Source organism: Hippoglossus stenolepis, chromosome 3, assembly GCF_022539355.2.
Source record: "Hippoglossus stenolepis isolate QCI-W04-F060 chromosome 3, HSTE1.2, whole genome shotgun sequence".
NCBI classification, from domain to species: domain Eukaryota; kingdom Metazoa; phylum Chordata; class Actinopteri; order Pleuronectiformes; family Pleuronectidae; genus Hippoglossus; species Hippoglossus stenolepis.
Window position 1 is genome coordinate 23,995,323 of NC_061485.1, and position 22,215 is coordinate 24,017,537.

The window sequence follows — 22,215 nt, forward strand, 5'->3', positions numbered from 1 at the left end:
AGTTTGAATGGCATACATGGAACAATGCAAGTTCTCTCCTGGTGCAAGGTGCTCATCAAATAATGAGGCGTCAGTGCTTGGTGAGTATTCAGTTTATTCTGTAAAGATTCAGAAGTGTAGAAAGGATGATACAACAGTGCTTTATGATCAGACTATTTCATAAAAGTTTCTTTTTAAGTGATCATAACACCGTAAGTCCAGATTCCATTTATCTCAAACCAAAATAAATTTGTAACATTCGACACAAGTGCATACACTGCTGGTAGGAGATCAACCTCCAATTTCACTTTGGATGGTATAGCACCGTTCATTAGCTATTAGCAGCTTGACAAAGATGCAGCTTAATAGGATTCATGTAGTGACTGTATGTTTATATAAACACAAGAAAATTCAGAGGAGAGCAAAGATCTCCTCATTTGGCTCTCTAGCTAGCACAATATCTCACTCTGTCATTGTCTAGGGATCAAATTGATAATTTTGCATTAAACATTTTTGCCAGTAACAATATTTGATACAATTACAGCTTAAAGTTAAACATCTCCAAGTGTACAGAAAGCAGCACAAGATTTTTTTTTTCACAGATATAGACCAACAGTGACCATCGATGCACTGGCATGTTTTTTTTTTCTTTTTTTTTTTTTCAGGACAGCACAGTAGCTGGAAAGCAAGGTGATGGACAGACAGGTCATATAAACACATGGACAGAGCTGAGTAAGGCAACGTTAGCGTGACAGGCTTCTCTCTGTTCAGTTTGCAGGGCAGTGTAGTGTATTGATCTCGACAAAGCCGTCAATACCTTTAATGTGGGGCAGTGTGATTTTTCTAGCATTGCTGTCTTCATTAGTGCATTGTACAGTATATAGTCTCTTGCGTGTAGCTGAACTGCAACGTGACACCGACATTAATACAGATCTAAATAAAACATGTTTGATTGCATCTGGACTTACAGTGACTATAGAAGAGTAATAGAATTGAAAAAAACAGATAACGGAAAAAGTAAAATTCAAGGCAGTGCTGAAGTACTGGTTGCTAAAAAAGTAAAAAATATCACAAAGCCAACAATAACATTTCCTCGACACATCTTTAGTTTGTCCAGTCAGTACAAACCCTCTCGTATAGTGCAGTTTCAATCATATATATATATTTTCCCCCTCTGACCCAAAACAATATCATTCGGCCCTATCCTATCCTATCTTTGCTCATTCAAGTCAGTTTTCCAGTCAGTGTGCGTCTTCTCTCGCTCGTTTTCTTTGATCCCTCGTACTGACCTCATTGTGCACCCTCCCCACACAACCACAAAGAAGCATGAAAGGCTTAAACATCACAGAACTCAAAAGGTGAGAAGTTCTTTCTTTTTGACGATAGCAGGAAGTGATGGCAGATGGAAGAGAAGGCGTAGGAGGAGGAGGGGGGGTATTCACAGTTACAGTCAGAGTCCAACGGTCCAGCTACAATCACATCTGCTGTCATTATGAACACTCTATTTTCTTTTTTTTTTTTACACCACGGCCAGGGGAGCGAGCCAACCTTTAAAACATTGTGTTCCTCTGGCGAACTCTGGGCCCCGGCATCATCACACCTCCAGCAGCTCCATCCTCAGACGATCCCTGATCAGCAAACACACACACACACACAAGAGAGGCAGCACTGTAAAAAGACGCCTGCGTATGGGTTGACTTGCCTCTCGGAAATCTATCTCACCAAAGACAATTGTCATGATTTATTCACATATATTAGCATGCGCTCTCAATCTATAATTCAACGCTTCAGACTTCGACTTAATCTAAAAATAGCATCTTAAACACGGACCTTTGATTGCCCAAATAAGCTACTCAGCGTTAGTACCTGTACGCACTTCTCCTGCCTCCTTTTTACTGTACATCACGCAGCAGCCACTACAAACAAGCTGTCACGCTTTCATCACTCCACCTGGTTTTCACAGTTTCTTTGATTGATAAACAGCCCTAAGCTTGTACAATATCATAAGACACTTGAATGAGAAGTGTATCTTACTTCAGAGGCTTTTATCTCACTTTGTAATTCGAGCACAGTGACTGTACCTGGCCTGATTGCCATCAGTCTGTTGTTCGATGAGCGACTGACTGGCCACTGGCTGCTGGTGGTCGACTGCTCTCTCTGACCAGGGATCCTGTAGGACTTCTGGCGGCGCCGACTCCTCAGCTTGGCCTTGCTCTCCGCCCCCCTCCGACCCCATCAGCCCGAGCAGCGGTGAGTATGAATCCTGCCACACAACCTGCTGCCCTGAGTTCAGTCCTGCTTCTCCTTCAAGGTGCTTGTTCGTGTCTTTCTCAATAAATTTCTTTTTGGCTGCTTGAGGGTCCTTCGGTGATTCAGCTTTGCCGTCTCCGTGGGCCCTTGCCCCCTCCTCTGACTCCCCTGGAAGTCGCTGATAGGTCTCCAGCCACTTCAGCTGCCCATTCTTGTGGCTGTACCTACAGTCGCTGAACCAGCGCACCACCTCTGATTTGGGAAGGCCCGTCTGGATGCTTAATTCCTCATACTGCTGACTACCGGGCCAGCGGGTGTTGGAGAAAACACCTCGGAGGATATTCAGCTGCTGGGGGGTCTTGTTGCCCCAGGGTGGGGAGAAGGGCGGCTGAGAGGCGGACACTTCGGCTGCCTCGGAATTGTGTTCTCGATGTACAATCTCAGATGTGGTCTCGGATTCGTTCATCTTCAGCCTCTTAAAGTTGATCTTGATGGGGTCGACTTTCAGCCCTGGGCAGCCTCGTTCCACAGCAAACGGATCCTCATCCTTAATGAGCTGCTTTAAGATTGACATGCCTTTTATTGGAAAGTCCTTGTTGCATTTGCCCTCATCTAAAATGGATGACATGCTTTTTGTAAAGACAGTGGTGCTGGTGCTTTCAGTTGGGGATTTGCTGGCATGGTTTAGGTTAGGTACACTGTCATTACTGGTGGTACTGGGATATTCACTGCAAATACTGTTGTTAGACTTGTGGATGTTGTTGTTGGGTTTGTCGTCGTGCTTTGTGGTGTGAGCCGGCTCCTGTGGACTGATGACGCCGCTGCTGTGACTGTTAGTGGTGACGCTGGATTTGCTGGTGTTGGTGATGATTGCGTGACTCTCGGTGCTGTTTGAAGCTTCCGATCGAATTGGTAAACAGTTGCTTTTGAGATTTGGTTTGCCGTTTGTGTCAGCAACACGGTGCTCATCATTATTGCTAATGTTGGCAGAGCAAGTGGCAATGCTGTTGATGCTGTTTGTGGGTCTGCTGTTATGCACCGGTTTCCTGGGGACAGTCTCAACACCGTTACTACTGCTAGAATAGCTGCTGATGCTGCTGCTACTACTGCAACTACTGCTGCTACTGCTGCTTCGACTGCTGCTGGTGCTACTCACAAAACCACCGTTTCCAGCCATGTCCAGGCTGACGCCATTGCTCTTGACTGTCTCCACAGTGGGTTGGGTATTCTTGGTCAGTACCTGTGTTGTTCTGACTATGGGTGGAAACTTTGGGGGGATGATTGGAGTAGAATACGAGACCCTGGTGACATTGGGGTTGGTTGACATGCTGGCCTGTGTGGCTAGGACTCCGAGAGGCCTTGTTTTTATACTGCCATAGGGAACTTTGGCCATCTGATAGTTTGGTCCTTTTGAGCCTGGCTGGGCGTGGACAGTGTGATGAGTTACAATGTGATTGACGTGCCGTTGCACAGTTGGCTGCTTCTGAGGCGCTCCACCTTGGAACACGGTGTTGAACATCTTCCTCCTGGCCTCCTCGATCTCTTCAGGAGACCAGCTTATGCCTTGCTTAAGCCTCTGGGCAGTAAACCACAGTTTGATCTGCTCCTCTGGGAACTCCGAGACCACCGTCAGGTAGCAGAGCTCGGCTTTGGTCGGGTAAGGGAACTTGCCAAAGGATGTCTTGAGAAAGCTGCTGGTGTCCATAGCAGCATCGTAGGTGGGGATGCTGCTGAGTGGGATCATCACCTTTGGAAGGTCTTTAGTGGAAGGGGGGGAGTAAAGGGAGGGAGTGTGCTGGTGAAAGACTTGGTTGGACACTGTCTTCGTAATAACGTGAGCGACAGATGTCCTCGGCATAGCTGGGGCGCGAGAAACACTTAGAGCCCCATTTTGGAGTTCAGGCACATTTGTCAGCATGCTGGGGTCTACATCCTTTCCAGGGTCAATCTTCCGTACCTCCACGGTGTGAGAAACCACAATCCTTTTGTGCTCCCCCTTGGCTTTCATCATCTTTGCAATAGGTGTTTTGGTGAGGGAGATCCCAGATTCTCTGTAGTCTTCTCCACTTTCCGTGAACAGACTTTGTTCCACAGTTGTTACTCCGTCCCTCTTGTTGACATTTAGGGAGGCAGTGACCAAGCCCTCCATTATCTTAGGGTGGGCAGTGGCGTTATGCAGAGCCAGACCCTCGAAGCGGACGACTGACACCCCACAGTTCAGGCAGTAGAAGGTGGGCTGTGCCCTGAAGTCTGAGTGGCAGTTGTGCATGTGATCCAAAAAGTAGTTTAGATCTCTGGATTCAAAACGGCAAGTCGAGCAGCTGTACGTGCCTCCTTTTTGCATCTCGCTGCCACTCTCTGATTTGGAGGAGCTGTGAGAAAAATGGCCAGACTCTTCTCCAGAGATGCTGAGTATGCTGTCCTCTGGGATTGTTGGTAGGAGTTCTGGTAGCGAGCCCAGTATGATTTCCTCACGCACATGTTTGGATTTGGATGGTATCATGCAGGGTACAGTGGATTTCCTCTTGCTGGCCATCGTGCAGCGTTGTGTCGATGGAAGAGTGAGTGGTGATTGGTTGTCCGGTATGATAACAGAGGGTGGGTGGATAGTGGAGAGGGTTGAATGGAGTATAGTGTCATGGACCAGCCACTATGAGATCACAGTGTTGCTTCATGCCTTCTGCCACTTCAGGACTCCTGTCACATGGACGAGTTTAACAGCTCCCAGGGAACCTGTGAGGAAAGAGTACAAAAAAGAGATGTGACTCTCTCAGCCCATATTTAATTTAGTCAAAAAGAAATGAGAGTACGACACAGTAAGAACATGGAAAACATAGGGATACAAATTGGAAAAAAAGATCTTGAACACCATGCGATTGATAGACAGAATCCTACACATGGAAAGTATATTCAAATTGTGTTTTTCTATTTTAAACCTTGAAATATTTATAGATAATCCAGCAGCAGGATGCAGAGGAAGCAAATAGACCCACACAGAGTAATAAGTGTAGGTGGGAATTCAGTGTAATCAGTGTAGGTGGTATTTATCAGTAATTACAGCGCTGAAGTAGGAGTCCAGGGCTTTTTCTTTTCAAAGAGCCATACGAACTATGCTTTCAATCAAAATGAAGGTTACATAAAATTACTGCATAGAAAGAGGCGGCAAATCTCAGTCTTGACATATTATTTTAATAAATAAAGAGTTCATCAACAAGGTTATTATCAATATTTTAAAATTACATTGGGCTGATACCGAAACCCCCCGCCGCCATGAAATATAAAAAAAGGAGAGCAAAGAAAAAGGCTTTTAATTGGCTTCCGCTTTTTTTTCTCTCTCTCTCTCTCTCTCTCTCTCTCTCTCTCTCTCACACACACACACCTTCAAATCAATGCAGGCTGTCTGTGTTCTTGTTATTTACTAGGATTTACAGACTGGTGTCTAGCTGTCACTTTTTATGAATTCAGAGAAAAAGGAGCATAATAATCCACAGAGCCAGAAACGACCGTCTAATCTCGACAATATTTGTTCTTTTCCTTCACTGCTGCCATAGGTTTGGCTCCTCTAATTACTGATGGCATGCATCCACTGAATTATTTTTAGCAAAGCCTCAAGATGCCTAAAAAAATGTAACGTGTAAGAAGCACTTATATTAAAGCTAATGTGATAGTGTGTACAGTGAATGTGATGTGCCGAATATGAATCAGGGATAGGATCTTTTTGGCAGATACCACTTGCCTCCCTACAGGAATAACCACTAAATAAATATTATTCACAGACTACTATAGCTTTTTTGAGAGATTTTGAGTGGGATGCACTTCACCTCTCCACACTGATAGTGAGCTGGATAACCTTAGCAGCTGTTTCACATTGTAATACCGACCACAAATATGCAAAAATGTCCACGCAGGTTTGGGTTTGCGTGCAAAAATGTTGTCCTTGTGCTTGTAAGTGTAGATAATATTATTTTAAAGGATATGTGTTTTTTACAGGGGGAAAAGGTAAATAAAAAAATAAACTTTAAATGTTTTTTGTCATTTTTGCCAGTGAATAACTACTTTACTACCACTTGGTTGTGAGCCATATGTTTTACATTGAACATTACAGTGTATCTTCATGTACCTTTAAGGACCTGAAACATCCCCACGAGGTCAGGGAGGGTAACTACAAACACATCTGAAGCCACTTACAAGCTGCCGACTCAAACCGCCTCATTCTACATTTGCTCAACAAAGCAGCATGATGTCACATGCGTGCAAATAATCACAGTACACAGATCACTGGGTGCTCAAATCCATTAGCAAACCACATCCAAAGGCTTCTCCCATCCTATAACACTGCCTTCATAAGGATGGATTGTATTTGCAGACTTCAACATGTCTCCTTCTTCCTCTCTGCGTTATGTAAAGAGAAAAGAAACATGGCTCTGCTCCCTCACAAAGCCACAAATATTTAACAGAGTGTGAGAAAAGACAAAGGATACACTCCCATCAGTGTTACATTAGCTATGCAGCTGCTTTGAATCGCTATTTTAACACTGAAAAGTACAGAACATGTAAAACAAATGATGAAAAAAAAAAAGTGGACTGGACCCTCTGCCCTCTGCATGAACTTGTGTGACACCCACCTCACCCCCATGCACACGCACACACACACACAGCTTCTGTATATCACATCTGAGACTAGAGAAACATGGATGTGTGACATGCTGCTGAAAACTGGTCTTGTCATCTGTCCACATCACTCGTTACCTTCTCATGCAAACTTATGCTCTTGGGAAAAATAAAACACACCATATCATCCAAACCCAGCCCTCTGTTGAAATCCAGCATACCTTGACATCACCTACTGCCGTTGGTTGATTACAAAGAAAACGGTTTCAAATACTTTTAACATGTTTTTTTTTGTTGTGCTACGTTTGCACATACCGAAAAGCACTTTGACAGACTTTCATTTTACTGCTTCCACGTGTGTTCACCACGGCCGGCTGGACGGTAAATAAAAGATGAACCTGTTCCAGAATTAAAACCTTCAAACTACTGCCCCAACAGCACTGATCCCAGACTGTGACATCCTCCTCTTAACTATACCTGTTTTTTCATTTCTCCTGCTTTTCCGACAGAAAGAACTCAAACAAAACAAAACAAACAGCAAAAAAACTAGGTCACCAGCATCTTATGCAGTAATCCCGGTTCACTGCATCCAGACGTGGGCATGTGCTGTATGTTCTGCCGCCAGAGAGGTCATGATATCCTCTGACGGCACACTCGATTAACCCCTGGTGAGGACACTGCGTTCATTGAGTTTGTTCCACTGAACCAGGGATTTAGACAGTCAGCTTTCATGCAACAGAGGGATGTAGTCATGCACATCTCAAACATCTGTGTGAGAGAAGTCACAATGTTATAGAACTTTGTGGAAAACAAAAATCTGGGCAGGCTCGCTTTCACTGCGGTGAAGTGGTTAATTTTGTTTGTCCCACAAACAGCACACTGGATGCCAAGACGTTTTACAAAATTAAGTGATGGAGAAGGTAATTTGACTGTGACTGGTGTAGCAGCACCCAGAGGGGACGGCGGTCTGCGACCAGACAGACGCTGGCCTAGTACAGAAGCTCCCCTCCCCGAAAGAACACACATTCCACTTCCTGCATGAGAAAACCCAAGACAAGCCAAAAGTTGAGAAAGGTTACGTAAAGAATCAGGTCACCTATCAAAAGAATGGGCTGCTTTATCTGGCCAGTGAGACGTGCGATCAGACACAAGACAAGGGCTTCCCAGACAGGGAGCCAGTGAATGGTTCCCTCTGAAAAGCCGGGCCTTGTGTTTCAACGGCGAGTTAGACAACACTCAGACGATCACTGTCCCCGGTGCGTCGTATGTTCTTGCACTGGCACTGGGGGAGTCTTTTCATCTCGGCGGACCAGGGGAGTTGTATCTGAAGTGAGGGAAAGTGGCAGAGCTCTCAGAAGTGCTTTCCGAACACCCACGCTCAGCGTATGCGGAGGGGCCCTGTTCTGCAAACTAAAACCTGCATTGGAACCATTCAACTTCTTGAAAACAAGCGTTTCAAAACAAATGGGATTAGGCTAGGTTTCAATTCTGATGGCGCTTTATACGTTCTGCCTGATTTAATAGCAGCTTTAAGTTATACAGGAGGGCCTCCCTCACGCGCTCTCACACTGTCATTTCCATAACAATATTATATTTACATCTCATTAATATGTATTTAATTGAATTCTCTATACTTTAAAATGGCAAACAGCTGAGTGGGCTGCTCCCATCTCCAGAAACCAATTGAAAAAAAGCAGCATGTATCCTCTTTCATCACCTCATAAACTGCTGCAGTAATTACAATATTACAATAGGAAAAACATGCCCAATCTACAACGAGCTGCTACCAGCGGGAAGAGAGGCGAGGCTGCGAAAAAGGTTGCTCGACATTAAAATTTTATTCAAAACAGTCCAGTGATTCAGACACTCCCAGATCGTTGGGTCACCTACAGTTGACATTAACAAACAGAGATTGGTGCTTTTTGTTGTGCCGCCTGTCACATGAATGAAAATGTGAAGGCTAGAGGAGGAAGGACAAAGGAAGACAAAACTCAGACATCTGGGAATGAAGTGAGAGGATGACTGATGATGATGACAGGCTGTGCTGTTTCAATATTCCTCCCTGCTGACACCTCGTAGGCACACGTCTCCACACACACGGCGTCCTCACACACTCCCTCCTCACCTCTGCAACATTTAGCACCTGCACCGTTCTGAAAATCTTTCTTTGAACTGAATAACTGACGAGGAGTCTCTTGATGCGACAGTCGCAGAAGAGCTAAAAAAAAAGAGGCACGAATTCTTTCACTTATAACAATATTTATTTTGCGTGTAATTTGCTTTGACAGTGATCCGCGGCTGTCTTGCTTCAAAAGTCAGCCCCCAGCCCTTCTAAAGAAATTGGTGTCCACTGGGAGTTGTTGCTGAGACAGGGGGGGGGGACTCCTGACAGATACATTTGAATGACCCAAAAAAAAAATCTGAAAATCTGTTTAGCAGGAACATTTTCTGCCAAATGTCCATTAAATAGATTAACGTCATGTGAGTGGATCAGCTGGACACCCAAATATAAGCCAGAGACAGAGAGCAATTACTGTCTTGCACAGAAAAGAGATTGAGAACAATGGCGCCTCATTTATAAGAGAAACGTGATCCAGTGCTGGGAGCCTTCAGACGGCTGACTGTCTAATTGCGATTGTTCTCTTTCCTGCATGTCTCCTGTGTCCATCATGCTGCCAGAGTGGACTAATGAGAGATGTGTTCGTTTGACAGTAGGGTGGACATCTTTGTGTGTGAACGGCACTGTACATTAATAAGTTTCATGCTCCAATGTTACGTGTGCAGAAAAACAATTCAGAGTCATAAGGGTCATTAGCACGAAGCCCTGTACCAGTGTACACTGCATTCTCCACCCGTCCAGCGTGCAGAGACTTCAGTGTGTAGGCTCTGTCTTGGCTGCCGGCTTATGTTTTTTTTTCCTACATGGGTGTGTTTGTGTGCGTATTAGTGTCTGAATGTCTGAGATGCAGGTGTTGTCAGCCATCTCATCCTCCTCCTCCTCCTCCTCCTCCTCCACACACACACACACACACACACACACACACACACACACACACACACACACACACACACACACACACACACACACACACACACACACACACACACACCCCCTTACCTCCGTGACTGCAGTCTTGTCCACTGGGAGACTGGTCTGTGGTGCCACTCATGTGTTAACATTGCCATGGCAACCCCTTCTTCCCCTTGCCCACCTCGCCACACACACAGCAGAGTCACTCGCCCACACCCACTAACCTCTAGACACACACGCGCATATACACATATACACACACTGAATTCCTTAGACTGCATCCGGTGCAGGACAAACTTAATCCACATGCCCTGCCAGCCATCTTTGAAAAGTCCATTCATGGTTCAAGTCTCTTTCAGCTAACTTTGGGTGAGGTCCGCAACAATAACTTGGCCGTTTTGTCTCGTGAGCAGTTTGTAGCGACGCTATAATCCCTGCTCCACTGTTCTGATGTGTTTTACAGCAGTTGATCAAAGAAGTGTCGCAGCTGTACACGCTATAAATGACCTCCCGTCTCTGTTATTGTCTTGTTAAATCAGCGCCGAGGCCTGAAGACCGATGCTGTACAGTGCATACCCACTGCACTCTACTGTCTGTCTGAGCATCTTTGTTGCATGGTCCTGTTTTGTGTTAGTGAGCGTTTACTGCTGAAATCTTACATTGTTCTCCGAACGCTTCTATCTGTGCCACAGATGAATGACAGACAAATAAACCATGGTGCGCAGAGAAAAAAACTCTGAGTCATGCATCCTTTTACATCACTTTTGATGAATAACTTCTTCAGTTCTGTAGCCAAGACTACAGGCATTCATTTGGCAACTTAATGCGAAAAGAAAGAAAGATGGCGGCTTACTGCACATTGTAGTGTCCATCCTAAAATGGCTGACATCACAGCCTCCTCTAACTGCCAAAGCCTGGCAAATGCCAGCTCCTGCTGACCAAATCTTTCTTGCATGGGACAGAGAAAGTGGCAGGGGCTCTTTCCCCACTAGCCTCAAGGTCCCCCCATCAGTGCACAGGCGTTTCTTTTGGTTGGAACTGTGCAAACATGCTGCTTTAGTGGGTCTTTTGAGCGGTCTGGGCTTCAATACGGCATTGGTCAAATGACAAAAGCGATACCAAAAAGGGTGAAAGACCCAAATAAAAGTGAACCTGTATAGCCCGCCGTCCTTTTGCTGGAGAAAATGGGGCTCAGCATTGTGTTCCGGGGAATTTTCTGTGAGGACCATGAGGTATGCTGCTATCATGAATGCTTGTTTTTACAAAAAACGTCTGTAAAATAGATCTTGTTGGCATGATCGTCAATTTTCTTCTCTCAACTCAAGGAATGTTGTACACTCCATGTCAGCTAAATCTGCAAATCATGCCCATATGACCTTCCTCGGTATTCTCTGGCAAGGGATTCATTTTGAGCTGAGGGAAGCACACACAAACATAACATCCACAACGGCTGCAGTTAGAAACCGGAGCACCAAATCCTGAAAAGTACAGTACAGCAGGTTTGTGAGGGGCGGCATGTGCAGAGACTCTTCTCTGCAGAGGGGAGTGGGCAGTCTTGGCCCACTACATTGTGCCTGTGTATACAAACACTCCGCTGTGGCCATAACGAAAACTGTGAGCTGTGCCTAATTGCAGGGAGTGAGGGATGAAAGGCAATATGCCTGGCCTCATTAGAGCAGTTCCGAGAAGGGAGATGGAAGAGCGTTCCCAGGGATCCACAAAGAGAATTGACATTCCCCAAGTGTAAGCGTCCTGCTGGAGTGAAAACCTCCACACACGCTGAACTCACTGGGCCAAGCTGAACTCAGTCTGCCGGAGCTGCACAGCGAGAGCTCATTTACCTTTGTTTTGCCGGTCATCACACACGCCTGCAAATTAACTATGGGAGAGAAGAAATTGCCCACTGGAGAGTGGACTGCACTCCACACTTGGAGACAGTCCACCTACTCCTGCAAGAAAAAGCTAAATTTCAGGAGTGCTGCACATGACCTACATTATATGTAACAAGCTTATGTGGTTCAATAATTAAAATACATTTCCTTAAATTGCCAATGATTCATCCTCGTCCTGCCGCCTGCTTGAATAATTTTGGGGTGTTGTGGACACTGGAGCCACACATGATCCACTGAGGCAACATTAGTCAGCACAGAGGACCCTCCCCTATAAAGGCAGAGGAGACACTTGGCATTCAAAGCTTGGCCAATATTTATGCAAAGATATCAAATCTGACTGCAGAGGAATTGATATTTTCTAATACAACGCTGACTGATAATCCAAAGTTTTCAAAATATCTGCGTTCCTGTGATATGAGCAGCTCTCCTGACTGTACTGTATATGCCTCGGTGTGTGTGTGTGTGTGTGTGTGTGTGTGTTTGTGTTTGTGTAAGAGTAGGGCAGCGGCACATGTTGGTAGGAGGAAGAGGAGGAAATGAAAGAAAAAGTCCAGTGCACAGAGACACGGGCCTACCTTTTTTTCTGCTCTGGCAAAGGGGAAGAAATGTGTAGAGGGAGAGAGAGAGTGATCGATAGGGGAAAACTGATAGTTCTCTGTGCAGTTTGAACATCTGTGGACTTTCTTTCACATCTGTCGACGAGGCTGCTGTATAAGCTCTGCGTTCACAAGTCTTACACAACTAAAAAAAGCGCTCAGACTCGCGGCGAACAACCGCGGCGCGTTGTGCAATAAAATAAAGCAGATACGCCACATTGTATAGGGCGAGAGAGCAGCGCAGGACGCAGCCAGACGGAGGATCCGCTGTTAACTGTGACAAACTGACGAGTTAACCCGTCTCCCTCCATTCACACGGCTGTGGGGCAACACACCGCCTCGGAGCCGACGTGCCAAAGGCGATCTGGCACTCTATATAACCTTATGAATATTCCCAAAAAAAATCCTCCACCCCCCTCCTCCACCTACTGTCGCCATTTTATACATTGGCGACTTCATGTAAACTGCCTTGACTACAGCAGCACCACATGAAAATTCAATATTCAATAGCGACGCGTAATTTCAAGCAACTTTACAGAGATCGCACCAACGCGAATAACGAGGCGTGTGTGCGCGTCAAATATTTTTTTTTTTGTGAAGAGTAGATGTGTCCTTACCTCAGCACACGGCGGGGAAAAATGGAATCCGACATTAATATATAAATGAATAATATTGGATTAAGCTCCGATCGTTGCGCTTTGAGAAGAAGAGGAGGCGAGCAGGGGGTGGGAGCTCTCCTCAAGTGAACCCGGTGAACTGGCGTGAACCCGTCAGTGACCACGGCAAGGTACATTACATTACATTACCTTTCCAACCCCTCAGCCACACTGTATGGAGACGGCAAAAACAACTATGGTCGGCGGCGCAGGACGAGGCAGCTCCAAAAAAAAAAAAAATTAAAGCGAGTGTATTTCCTATGAACACGTGATTCGGAGCGTCATCCAAAATCCAAAAGCCCTTTCATCTAAAATTTTGGAGAGGGGCGGGGATGAGATGAATGTGTGTATGTGCGTGTGTGTAAAGGGGAGGAGGAGGAGGGTACGTATACTGAGCCCAGTGCACATTTGGGTATGTCGTTATAGGGGTTTAAGGCACATTGGGTTATACATAGTTACAATGGCGCCGGGAGCAGCCTGATGCGCGCATGGACTGCATTGTGTGTAGATTTGACAGTTCAGTGATCTGCTGTTTCACTGAGCTTCATCACCCAAAAGGTCCTCTTAATTAGGTCACATGTCTTTCTCAATATAGATGGCTGCTGTCTTCTGACAAAAAAAGAAAAGAAACTTGATGGGCTACTATGAATATTAATCGTTGTGGGAATTGTCGTTTAAAGCACAGGCCTTTAAGCACACCGGTTTAAAATAGACTTTTACGCACACGCGTAACGGTGCAAAGACCAATTTACGCAGATGTGGTGTAAATGTAGCCTAGATGTTCATGTTCATTTTTAACGTTTGAACATAAAATACTCATTCCTTGGATCGCATAACAATGTTTTATTTCGGTTTTAATTATATAGGTGTAAAGTGTGTTTTAGGGCTGTGACCCTCATGACCTTGTTGGCCTTCTGTGCGTAAAAGCGCACAGGGAAAAGGCTCAAATTAGACATCTTTAGAAAGAGGGACTAACATAAAAAGGGTAATATAATAATAATAAAGGATTAACTATAGCAATATATGTTTTTCAAAGATATTAAGCAAATATATCGACAAAAAATATTGTAATAGTAATACAGAAATTACTTAAGCTAAGGTTATCCTAAAGCCATGCATGGGATATATGGACACATTATGTCTACTTAAAAAAATATACTCATATAGCCGATTTAGAAATTAAGTTTACATTATGAGTAACAGGAAGTGGGACAATATCCTGTATATTACATCAATATAACATTATCATAGTTGTAATGCGTATATAACTACTACAGACCCTCCAGTATTAGAGATACATGGATTTTCACTTCTTCTCACTTTGTCCTGACTGGATTCAGACGTTGCAAGTATCTGTGGTCGTGTACAGTCAGGAAAAACAAAGATTCTCAATCAGGAAGATGAATCACTCAATCATTTAAAAAAAAATTCTGCAGAGGTGAGTCATGTAGTAGGGCAGGTTTCGGGTTTGGTACATTTGATTTAAATACCTGTTTGTCTGGATGCAGTAGCACATGCTGATCTCAGTGGCCTATTGTTTGAATGTATAACTATAAAGTGTTTTGTTTGTGAGACAGTGGTGTGGTGGTGGTTTGAGCTTTTGTCAGATTCAGGCAGACACTGCTCTTCAGTGGATTGTCCCATTATAGTTGGCCAACTATAAGGCCAACAGGACATCATCCGAGTGGAGTGGCAGATCAGAGGCTCCCAAAATAATGGAGACAACATTTCTATTTCTAGTTTGAAGTAAGGTTGTAGGTTTACAGTTTCTTTAACATATGGAATAGTACGATGTAAATTTAGGCTAAACGGGTGATGTTTCTACACAGTATCAGGATGTATCCTCTGTGAGGTGTCACCAAAGCTACTAAACAGATCGGTATTGGTATTTGTGAATGAGCCTGCCCACTAAATGCAAAGTGCTAGGTCACCGTGTTTCATTCCACAGATTCATTATTTCTAAACAGTGTTTCTTTGAGAGTTAAAATCTGGTGCCTAGAACGTGCAGGAGCCAACAGAGGTACTGTTGCTATGGTTACTTTACGCACCTTGTTCACTGATTTTAGGTGATAAACTGTTGATCAGATCTTTCCTGGTAACAATCTGTGACTGTGGCGTGACAGAAAATCTTGTTGACGGTTAAATAGGCATTTTTTTATTACAATAACACGTCTATAAAATAAGATTTTATATATATCTGATAAATGTAGACATTTAAATCCACCATGCCTTGGTGTAAGCTTGCACAAGTTTCTTTACTGCAAAATCAGGAATTGCAACCATTATTTATGATTGTTTTTCAGTCCTGTAAACAGACGAGCTACCAGCTTCATGCATTAAAACGCTGTGGGCCTTAGATAGTGGGAAATGTGCTGCATGTGACTGCTTCACACCATAAAACCGAAAGTGCTGCTGCTCCTCGTGATTGCAAACAGCTCCATGAGCTCTCCTCAGAGTGACAGATGAGAGGCAAGTGGGCAGATGGCTGAATTATTTTCCTGCATGTTTATCTTATATTAAAGTGAACGAGAAACCCTCATTGCAAGCAGAAAGAGGACTGACAGCGTGTGTGAGTACCAGGAATAAGTGTCAGAGTGGGAGCTCTGCTCTCTGTGGTGTAACCGGATCAGGGCAGAGCAGAGGGACGTACAGGAGGCTTGTTTGCTTCCAAACGAGCCAATGAGAGCAGCTTTACATTAGACTGACAGGCTGCCTCGACGAGCCAGGAGACGCTTTTCAGGTTCCACCTCTGCGCCACAGCCAATACGGAGCCACGACGCACGGGAGCGCAGGGAGACAAGAAATACGAATTTGTCTTCGTGTACGTCAAAGCCGTTACCTGGCACCTGCAGTGGAGCCTGTGAGGACAGGTGTGAACACAGCAGCCACAGAAATGGCTCTGTCGCAGTGTTTGGACGATTGTCCTCTGAGCCTGACTCCAAAACGCACCGGGACCGGAGACCTGAACCTGCAGGAGGTCTACAACGAGAGGCACAGGCTGGCCCTGGAGGAGCTGCTGTCAGGAGGAGTCGACTACTTCCTGGGATTCCTCGCCAAGGAGCGGATCCCAAACTTTCTGTCGGACGATGAGATCCAGCGGATCCGGAGCACCGCCGTGCTGCCCCGGTGCGCTTCCGTGCACGGGGAGGAGCACTCGCTGGAGCAGTCGCTCAGCAGCTCCCTGGACTGCTCCTCCGTCACCTACTTCCCCGAGGTGTCGGACGTGGAGCCGCCGCTGCTGGAGATTGGCTGGCCCGCCTTCACCGCGGGCTCCTACCGGGGAGTCACACGGGCCGTGGCGCACTTCCAGCCCAGCTACGGGGAGTGCATCTACAGCTGCAAGGAGGCTGCGAGGCGCATGATTAAAAGTGCCACAGAGGTATACACGATGGGAAAATGTGCTTCAATGTAATTATTTTCTAACAGGTCCATATCAGCTGCCAAATGATTCTGTTATTTAACTAACAAAATCACCATCCTGAAGGGACTGGTACCATGTTTTGTCAATATTTTATTCCTACAAGGTCAAACATGTTATAACTAGCTTTCATTTTGATTAGTTTTTTCTAATCATCAGTTATTTCACATTGTAGTTTTGTTTTTAAATGTTGCTTAAAATCCTTTAATTTCCTGGTTACTTTTTGTTTAGATGTCCTATACTTGAATAGTTTTATTTGGTTGTGTTCCATTTAATATCGATATCTTATCAAATAGGCATCCCACTACAAAATAAGTGTGTTTGTGTGTGTATTTATACATATAAAACTACTTATTTAAATATTTTTGAAGGCACACTCAAGTTCTAAATCTTTTTCATCCTTAAAATACATGCCAGATTGTCCCCATGGAATGTCCTTGATCAGCCAGAATATTAGAAGCTGAGTTTTTATTTTTTTTGAAATCTTGATTAAAAAGGAAGCAGTAACCAAAGGATACAACAAACAAAAAAACTCCCCACAGCATTCAAATTCACCATGCTGTTCCTGGCGGGAGCTGTCATTCCCATCTCGATTTTTGAAAAGAAACATTCCAGCTTGAGGAGCGTAAGGAGAGTCTGGAGCTTCAGCAGCACCTCAGGCCTGTGTGAGGTCTGCGCTCCAGATGTGCCTCGACATGCTTTGCTCCCCTTCGTGAAACTTTGCATTCTCCCTTTCATTACAAACCTGGAAACCCTACATTTCAAACCCGGTTCACAGCTAGACGATGGTGGTAGTGTCAGTCTCGCTACCAGTTGAAATGTAGTATTCTCATTCAGAGATCGCCTGTCCTTTTGTAATGTTAAACCGCCTACTGAACATAGTCTTTATTGTACACAGAGGCCTCTGACTGTAGCAACACACTGTGTGTGTGCATTGTCACTGGTTAACTCATAGAAATGGCCTGGGCCTGTAAATCTCTCAAATTGAACTCTGTTGTTGCACATTTTCCCTTAAAAATAAGCACCAAGACATAGCATCCAAATAAGGTGGAACTCCAGACAAAGCTGCATGTGGGTAACTCCAGTTAAAAGCAATAAATCCAAAATATGTAAACATTTATGTCTAATCCTCCCCACACAACCTTTACCACAGCACGTGAAATTCCATTCCTCCTCGTGAAAAAGAGAAATCTCAACGCAGGAAAATGGAGGCAAAATTGATGGTGCACCTGTGTCCTGTACAGAAGTCATTTGTTTGCTGACCAAGCGTTACTGCCGATTGCCATGGAAACAGACCACAGTCAATAGAAAGCTCATCAGCGTACACATTACAGGGAGTGTGTCGGACAGAGATTCGCTGCTCTGTTTGAATAAGGCCTTGCATTTGATAATAATGAAAACACAATCATGTGCTACATCTTGGAAAGCACGGTTGCAGCCCTAGAAAGAATTCTATTATATTACCTCTGTATTTTTCCACTACAGGTGATTGCCATAGTTACAGACTCCCTGACAGACCTGGATATCTTTAGAGATCTTCAGGAGGCATGTTCCCAACGCAGAGTCCCTGTCTACATCCTGTTGGACCAATTATGTGCTCCTGGTTTCCTCAAGATGTGCAGAAATGTCGGTGTTCATCTGGACGACCTTCGGGTATGTGGTTAGTTCAGTAAAACTGGGTGTGGCTCTGTGTGCACAACAGGATCATCAGATGGCATCACATTAACATATGTCCTTTTAAAGGGTTCTTTTTAAGTTTTTGCCATGACTACATAGCCAATATTAGCATTAAAAGCTGTTTGCTTAACAATCTAGTTGGCAAGTAAAAAACTTTGTTCCTTTACCTTCCACGTCCTTCTTGACACTTCCTGATACAGCATCAGTTTCCCTTTCTGCCCCGAAGTAGTGCTTCTCAGGAGGTGTATTATAACATCTTGTCACGTAAATGCAATGATGGCTGAAGCTGTTGGCAAGCGACCACCACCACCTGCTCCCCAGTCCCCACAAGGAGCCATTTTCAGCTTCAGAGAAAACTTACACATAGCACCTTTAAGATTTGAAGACTGGTTAGGTCTTTACTTAACTCTCATTCCTGTTCTCTCTTTTTTAATCCTTACAGCAAATGAGAGTTCGAACCATAACCGGTACGACTTATTACATGAGATCAGGAGCGAGGATAACTGGGAAAGTTCACGAGAGGTTCATGCTGATTGATGGAAACAGAGCCGCTACAGGTTCTTACAGGTAACAGCCTTCTAACCATTTTATCTAAAGTCGGCTATTATGGAGAATGGAAATGCCTAAAACCACGGTGTAAAATAATATACATTTTTCTTCCTAGTTGAGCAAATGTAGCTGTTTACTTTCAGTCTTTCATGTCAGTCAACTTTATTGTCAATTCTGCCATATGTACAGGCCATAGACAGGTTTGAAATGCTGTTTCTCTCTTATCCCCTGTGTAAACATATAAGTAGACAGGACATATAAGTACACAACATATTCAGGACTCAAAACATAGTACACAGTACAATATAGTATGCAGTCATGAGGCACACGGTGGATAGGATGAGAGTAGTGCAAAAATTGATTGAAAGTGCAAAAATACTTAATGGGAAGTAATGTACATGTTGTTAAATGTTACTCCTGTGCAGGTTCAACTGGACTGATGGCAAACTAAACAGCAGCAATCTTATCGAACTTTCTGGCCAGATAACAGAGAAATTTGATGAGGAGTTCCGCATCCTCTACGCCCAGTCTCTACCTATAAACACTCGAGGACCTCCAAGTGTCCGAAACAGCGGCATCTATGAGAAGCTCCTCATCAAGCACTCGGTCACCTCCTCCCCTCACTTGGCCAGAGAGAGGCTTGTGGATCCAGTGTGCCTGACCAGCACGCCCAGCCGCAAGCCCCAAACCTTAGCGGTGCAGCAGCTCACACTTGATCCTTCAACTCCAGATTGCCGTAAATCCAGCCCACGGTCTGACTCCTCCACTATAGGTGAGGACTGGATGGGGCAGCATCACATGGAGGAAGAGGAGATCCTGGCTGGTAGCACGACTCAGCCTTTCCCCGCAGAGCAGCTACCAGGGAAAGAACCAGCGATACCCAGCACCGTCTCCTGCCATGCCTCCACTCAGACCAGCAGGTCAGTGACAGACAGTAACACCCAGACGGACCTCCAGCTCACACGACAACCCAGCATCATCACACAGGCAAGCACAGGACAGAACCAGGCCACCTCTATATCCTTTTTGCCGTCCAGACAGATCTCGCCCACCCAGGCAGCTCCAGACGACACCTTGAAGGACTCTTTCCACAAGCTGACCAAGGAGCGCCAGTACCACTACTCCACCATCCGCTCCAGGCTGGAACACATGATGACCGCACTGTCCCAGAGGCGAGAGCTAGCAGACGTCACCAACATGACTCAGGGGCTTGGTGCTCACAGCAGGCAGAGGGCACACAAAGACTGGGAGGAGCAACCAAACCCCAGACTGCTTGTTGAAAATGCGGGCAAGGGCACGTGGCCAAGAGCCAGATGTGTACACTAGTTTTCCTGCAGGGATTTTGATGATGGGGGGGTGGACAAAGAGCTCTTGCAAGGTTTCTAGTGGATCTTCTGTTTCATATAAATGCTTTTGGCTCACGCAGCTTTTTTTTCCATTTGTCTTTTATGCTTTGCCCACTTTAGTCCTTTTCATGCTGTGTCCTGTCCATGTCGAAGCAATTTTTGGTGAAATGGTAATGCATGGCTGAAACTGATCTCGCAAATATTAATTTCGACCAAAGACACTGTGCAATAATATTTTTTTACCATGTCAGTTTAATGAATATCATTTGCTGAAGAGGTTAAGACTGGAAAATATTTACTGTAGTATGAATGAAAATGCATGTTTTGGTTATTTCAATCACATTTGACTGCTGTAGCCACATCTGATACTCATTCCAGAGTGCAGCTGGCTCTCACTGTGCCTTGCTATTAAATGAAAAAGTATTTTTTTCTAAATGAGGGCTCATTTCTTTTGTCTTTGTGTCTCCTTGTTCTTACTTGTGCACCCTTTGTGTTCCACTCAGCCTCATCGTAGTTAAAACTGCAATCAGCTCCTCCAGTTGAATGTTGGAGACAGAATAGCTTCGTTGTTCGGGGTGTATGTAAAGAAGAAGCTGTGGCAGATTACAAGTATAGATTAGGATGAACGCTAAATCACTTCGTTATGCAGACAAGGATTTTACAACTGCCAATTCCTTGTTGTATGTTTATTCTCTGCACAGATTATTTGAAAGGACTCAAAGAGAGGATTGGCATTTATGAGAAGCTCTACATTAACAACAATCTAGTCTAAATTATTCCGAATCTCCACACAAAGTCAATCATGGACACCATGTGCTACGGGGCCTGGCACGAATGTGAGTTATGAAGCCTTTCAATCTTCATGACTCAGACCGAAGCACAAAGGTCCTGCTGTGATTATCAAAAGTTTCTCAGATCTGGTTTGAAGAGTTCCCAGAATGCCCTCTTATAAATGAATTACTGGTGCTGAGTTTTTATGTGAATAATGTTTAACTATATGGAGGAGATGAGGTGTTGCCACTGCATATCAAGATGTAGATAGCTTTATTGACAAAGGAAGGAAGCCTGTATGTGGTTTTAATACACGATGGAGAGCAGGAATCAGATCACAAGATTGTGCTTACAGATGAAGAACCACTTAATACTCATTAACTGATAAGCGCAAGGTTTTTTTTTTGCTCACAGCTTGGTATTATCAAATATAAGAAACTTAGGGGTTCAGGTTATAAAGAAAACAGTATTATTATACTATTTTAAACATTTATTTAAATATTTTACATAGAAACACAAAAATGTGCCTTTTAAATATTTTTGTTTTCCAACAGGCTGTTGTTGGGAACTGCTTCGACAACTGAGCCCATATTTCAAGATACTGTAGATGAACTGATTGATAATTTCTTTGAATGAAAAAACGTCATACAGAATAATACAGTATTTTTACTTTAGATACCCAGTTACATTTAATAGGCTAACATTAATATTTAGAAACAGTTAATGGATGTTGTACAGTAAGACATGTCAAAATTATTATTTTCCTGATGAGCAGGTTTAATCTCTGACCTATCATATCAGAAAATATTTTAAAAAACACTGTAAATACGAGTACTTTTACTTTTCAAGAACATTTATCTGTGTGTACATACTGAGGACCTCTTCCATAATTTACCTGCTTGTTGCTATGGTCACAGAGATGACTCACCCAATATCAATTATTTAATACATTGATTAATTGCAGTTTGAACCATATTGGCATTATTTGATATAGTGTGAGAAAAACTGGTATCACCCTAAGACTTGTTTGACAGACAAAGTAAAAGGTCAGAATAAAACTTTATCATAGAAAAACAGAAAAGACGATAATTAATTTAAAAACAAGTGGTGTTGTTATGAATGTTTTCCATTTACAGCAGGCCACATCGTTATCATTCAGACGTAACACAGCCAAGACTTGAAACTATTACATGGCAATAAGGAAAACACAGCAGGCCGTTCAGTGGCTCCTCCTGTGGCGCGTGTATCTCCTACCAGGCAAACACATCAAAAGCCTCTGCATTCATTATGTAAAATGGCGTCGCTGAAGGGAATCGATGTACAAGTAAATACAATGGTGGTGATATGTGAGAGAATGGTATTTGATTGTAATTGGCTGCTGCAAAGCAACCACTGGCTGCAATCAAGGAAGCAGCAGGGGATCCACAACACAACAGTCT

The 22,215-nt window shown here is 44.1% G+C and overlaps 2 protein-coding genes across 3 annotated transcripts; one reads left to right on the forward strand and one right to left on the reverse strand.

Annotated features, from left to right (window-relative positions):
* Positions 1–74: 74 nt before the first annotated feature.
* Positions 75–13,305, reverse strand: zhx3a (zinc fingers and homeoboxes 3a). Of its 2 annotated transcripts, none has more exons than XM_035148713.2 (3): positions 13,166–13,305; positions 2,061–4,962; positions 75–1,607 (listed from the first exon to the last, which is right to left on the reverse strand). In XM_035148713.2, exons 2-3 carry the CDS (start codon positions 4,763–4,765, stop codon positions 1,574–1,576), a joined length of 2,739 nt encoding a protein of 912 aa, XP_035004604.1. In that variant the 5' UTR covers positions 4,766–4,962; positions 13,166–13,305; the 3' UTR covers positions 75–1,573. The 2 variants fall into 2 exon arrangements, with proteins under 2 accessions (XP_035004604.1, XP_035004599.1); XM_035148708.2 differs by having other exon boundaries at positions 12,977–13,203.
* On the forward strand, positions 13,287–20,440 carry fam83d (family with sequence similarity 83 member D). Its single transcript, XM_035148735.2, has 4 exons — positions 13,287–16,394; positions 17,919–18,086; positions 18,553–18,677; positions 19,085–20,440. The coding sequence occupies exons 1-4, from the start codon at positions 15,909–15,911 to the stop codon at positions 19,983–19,985; spliced, it is 1,680 nt and encodes a 559-aa protein (XP_035004626.2). The 5' UTR covers positions 13,287–15,908; the 3' UTR covers positions 19,986–20,440.
* Positions 20,441–22,215: the final 1,775 nt, after the last annotated feature.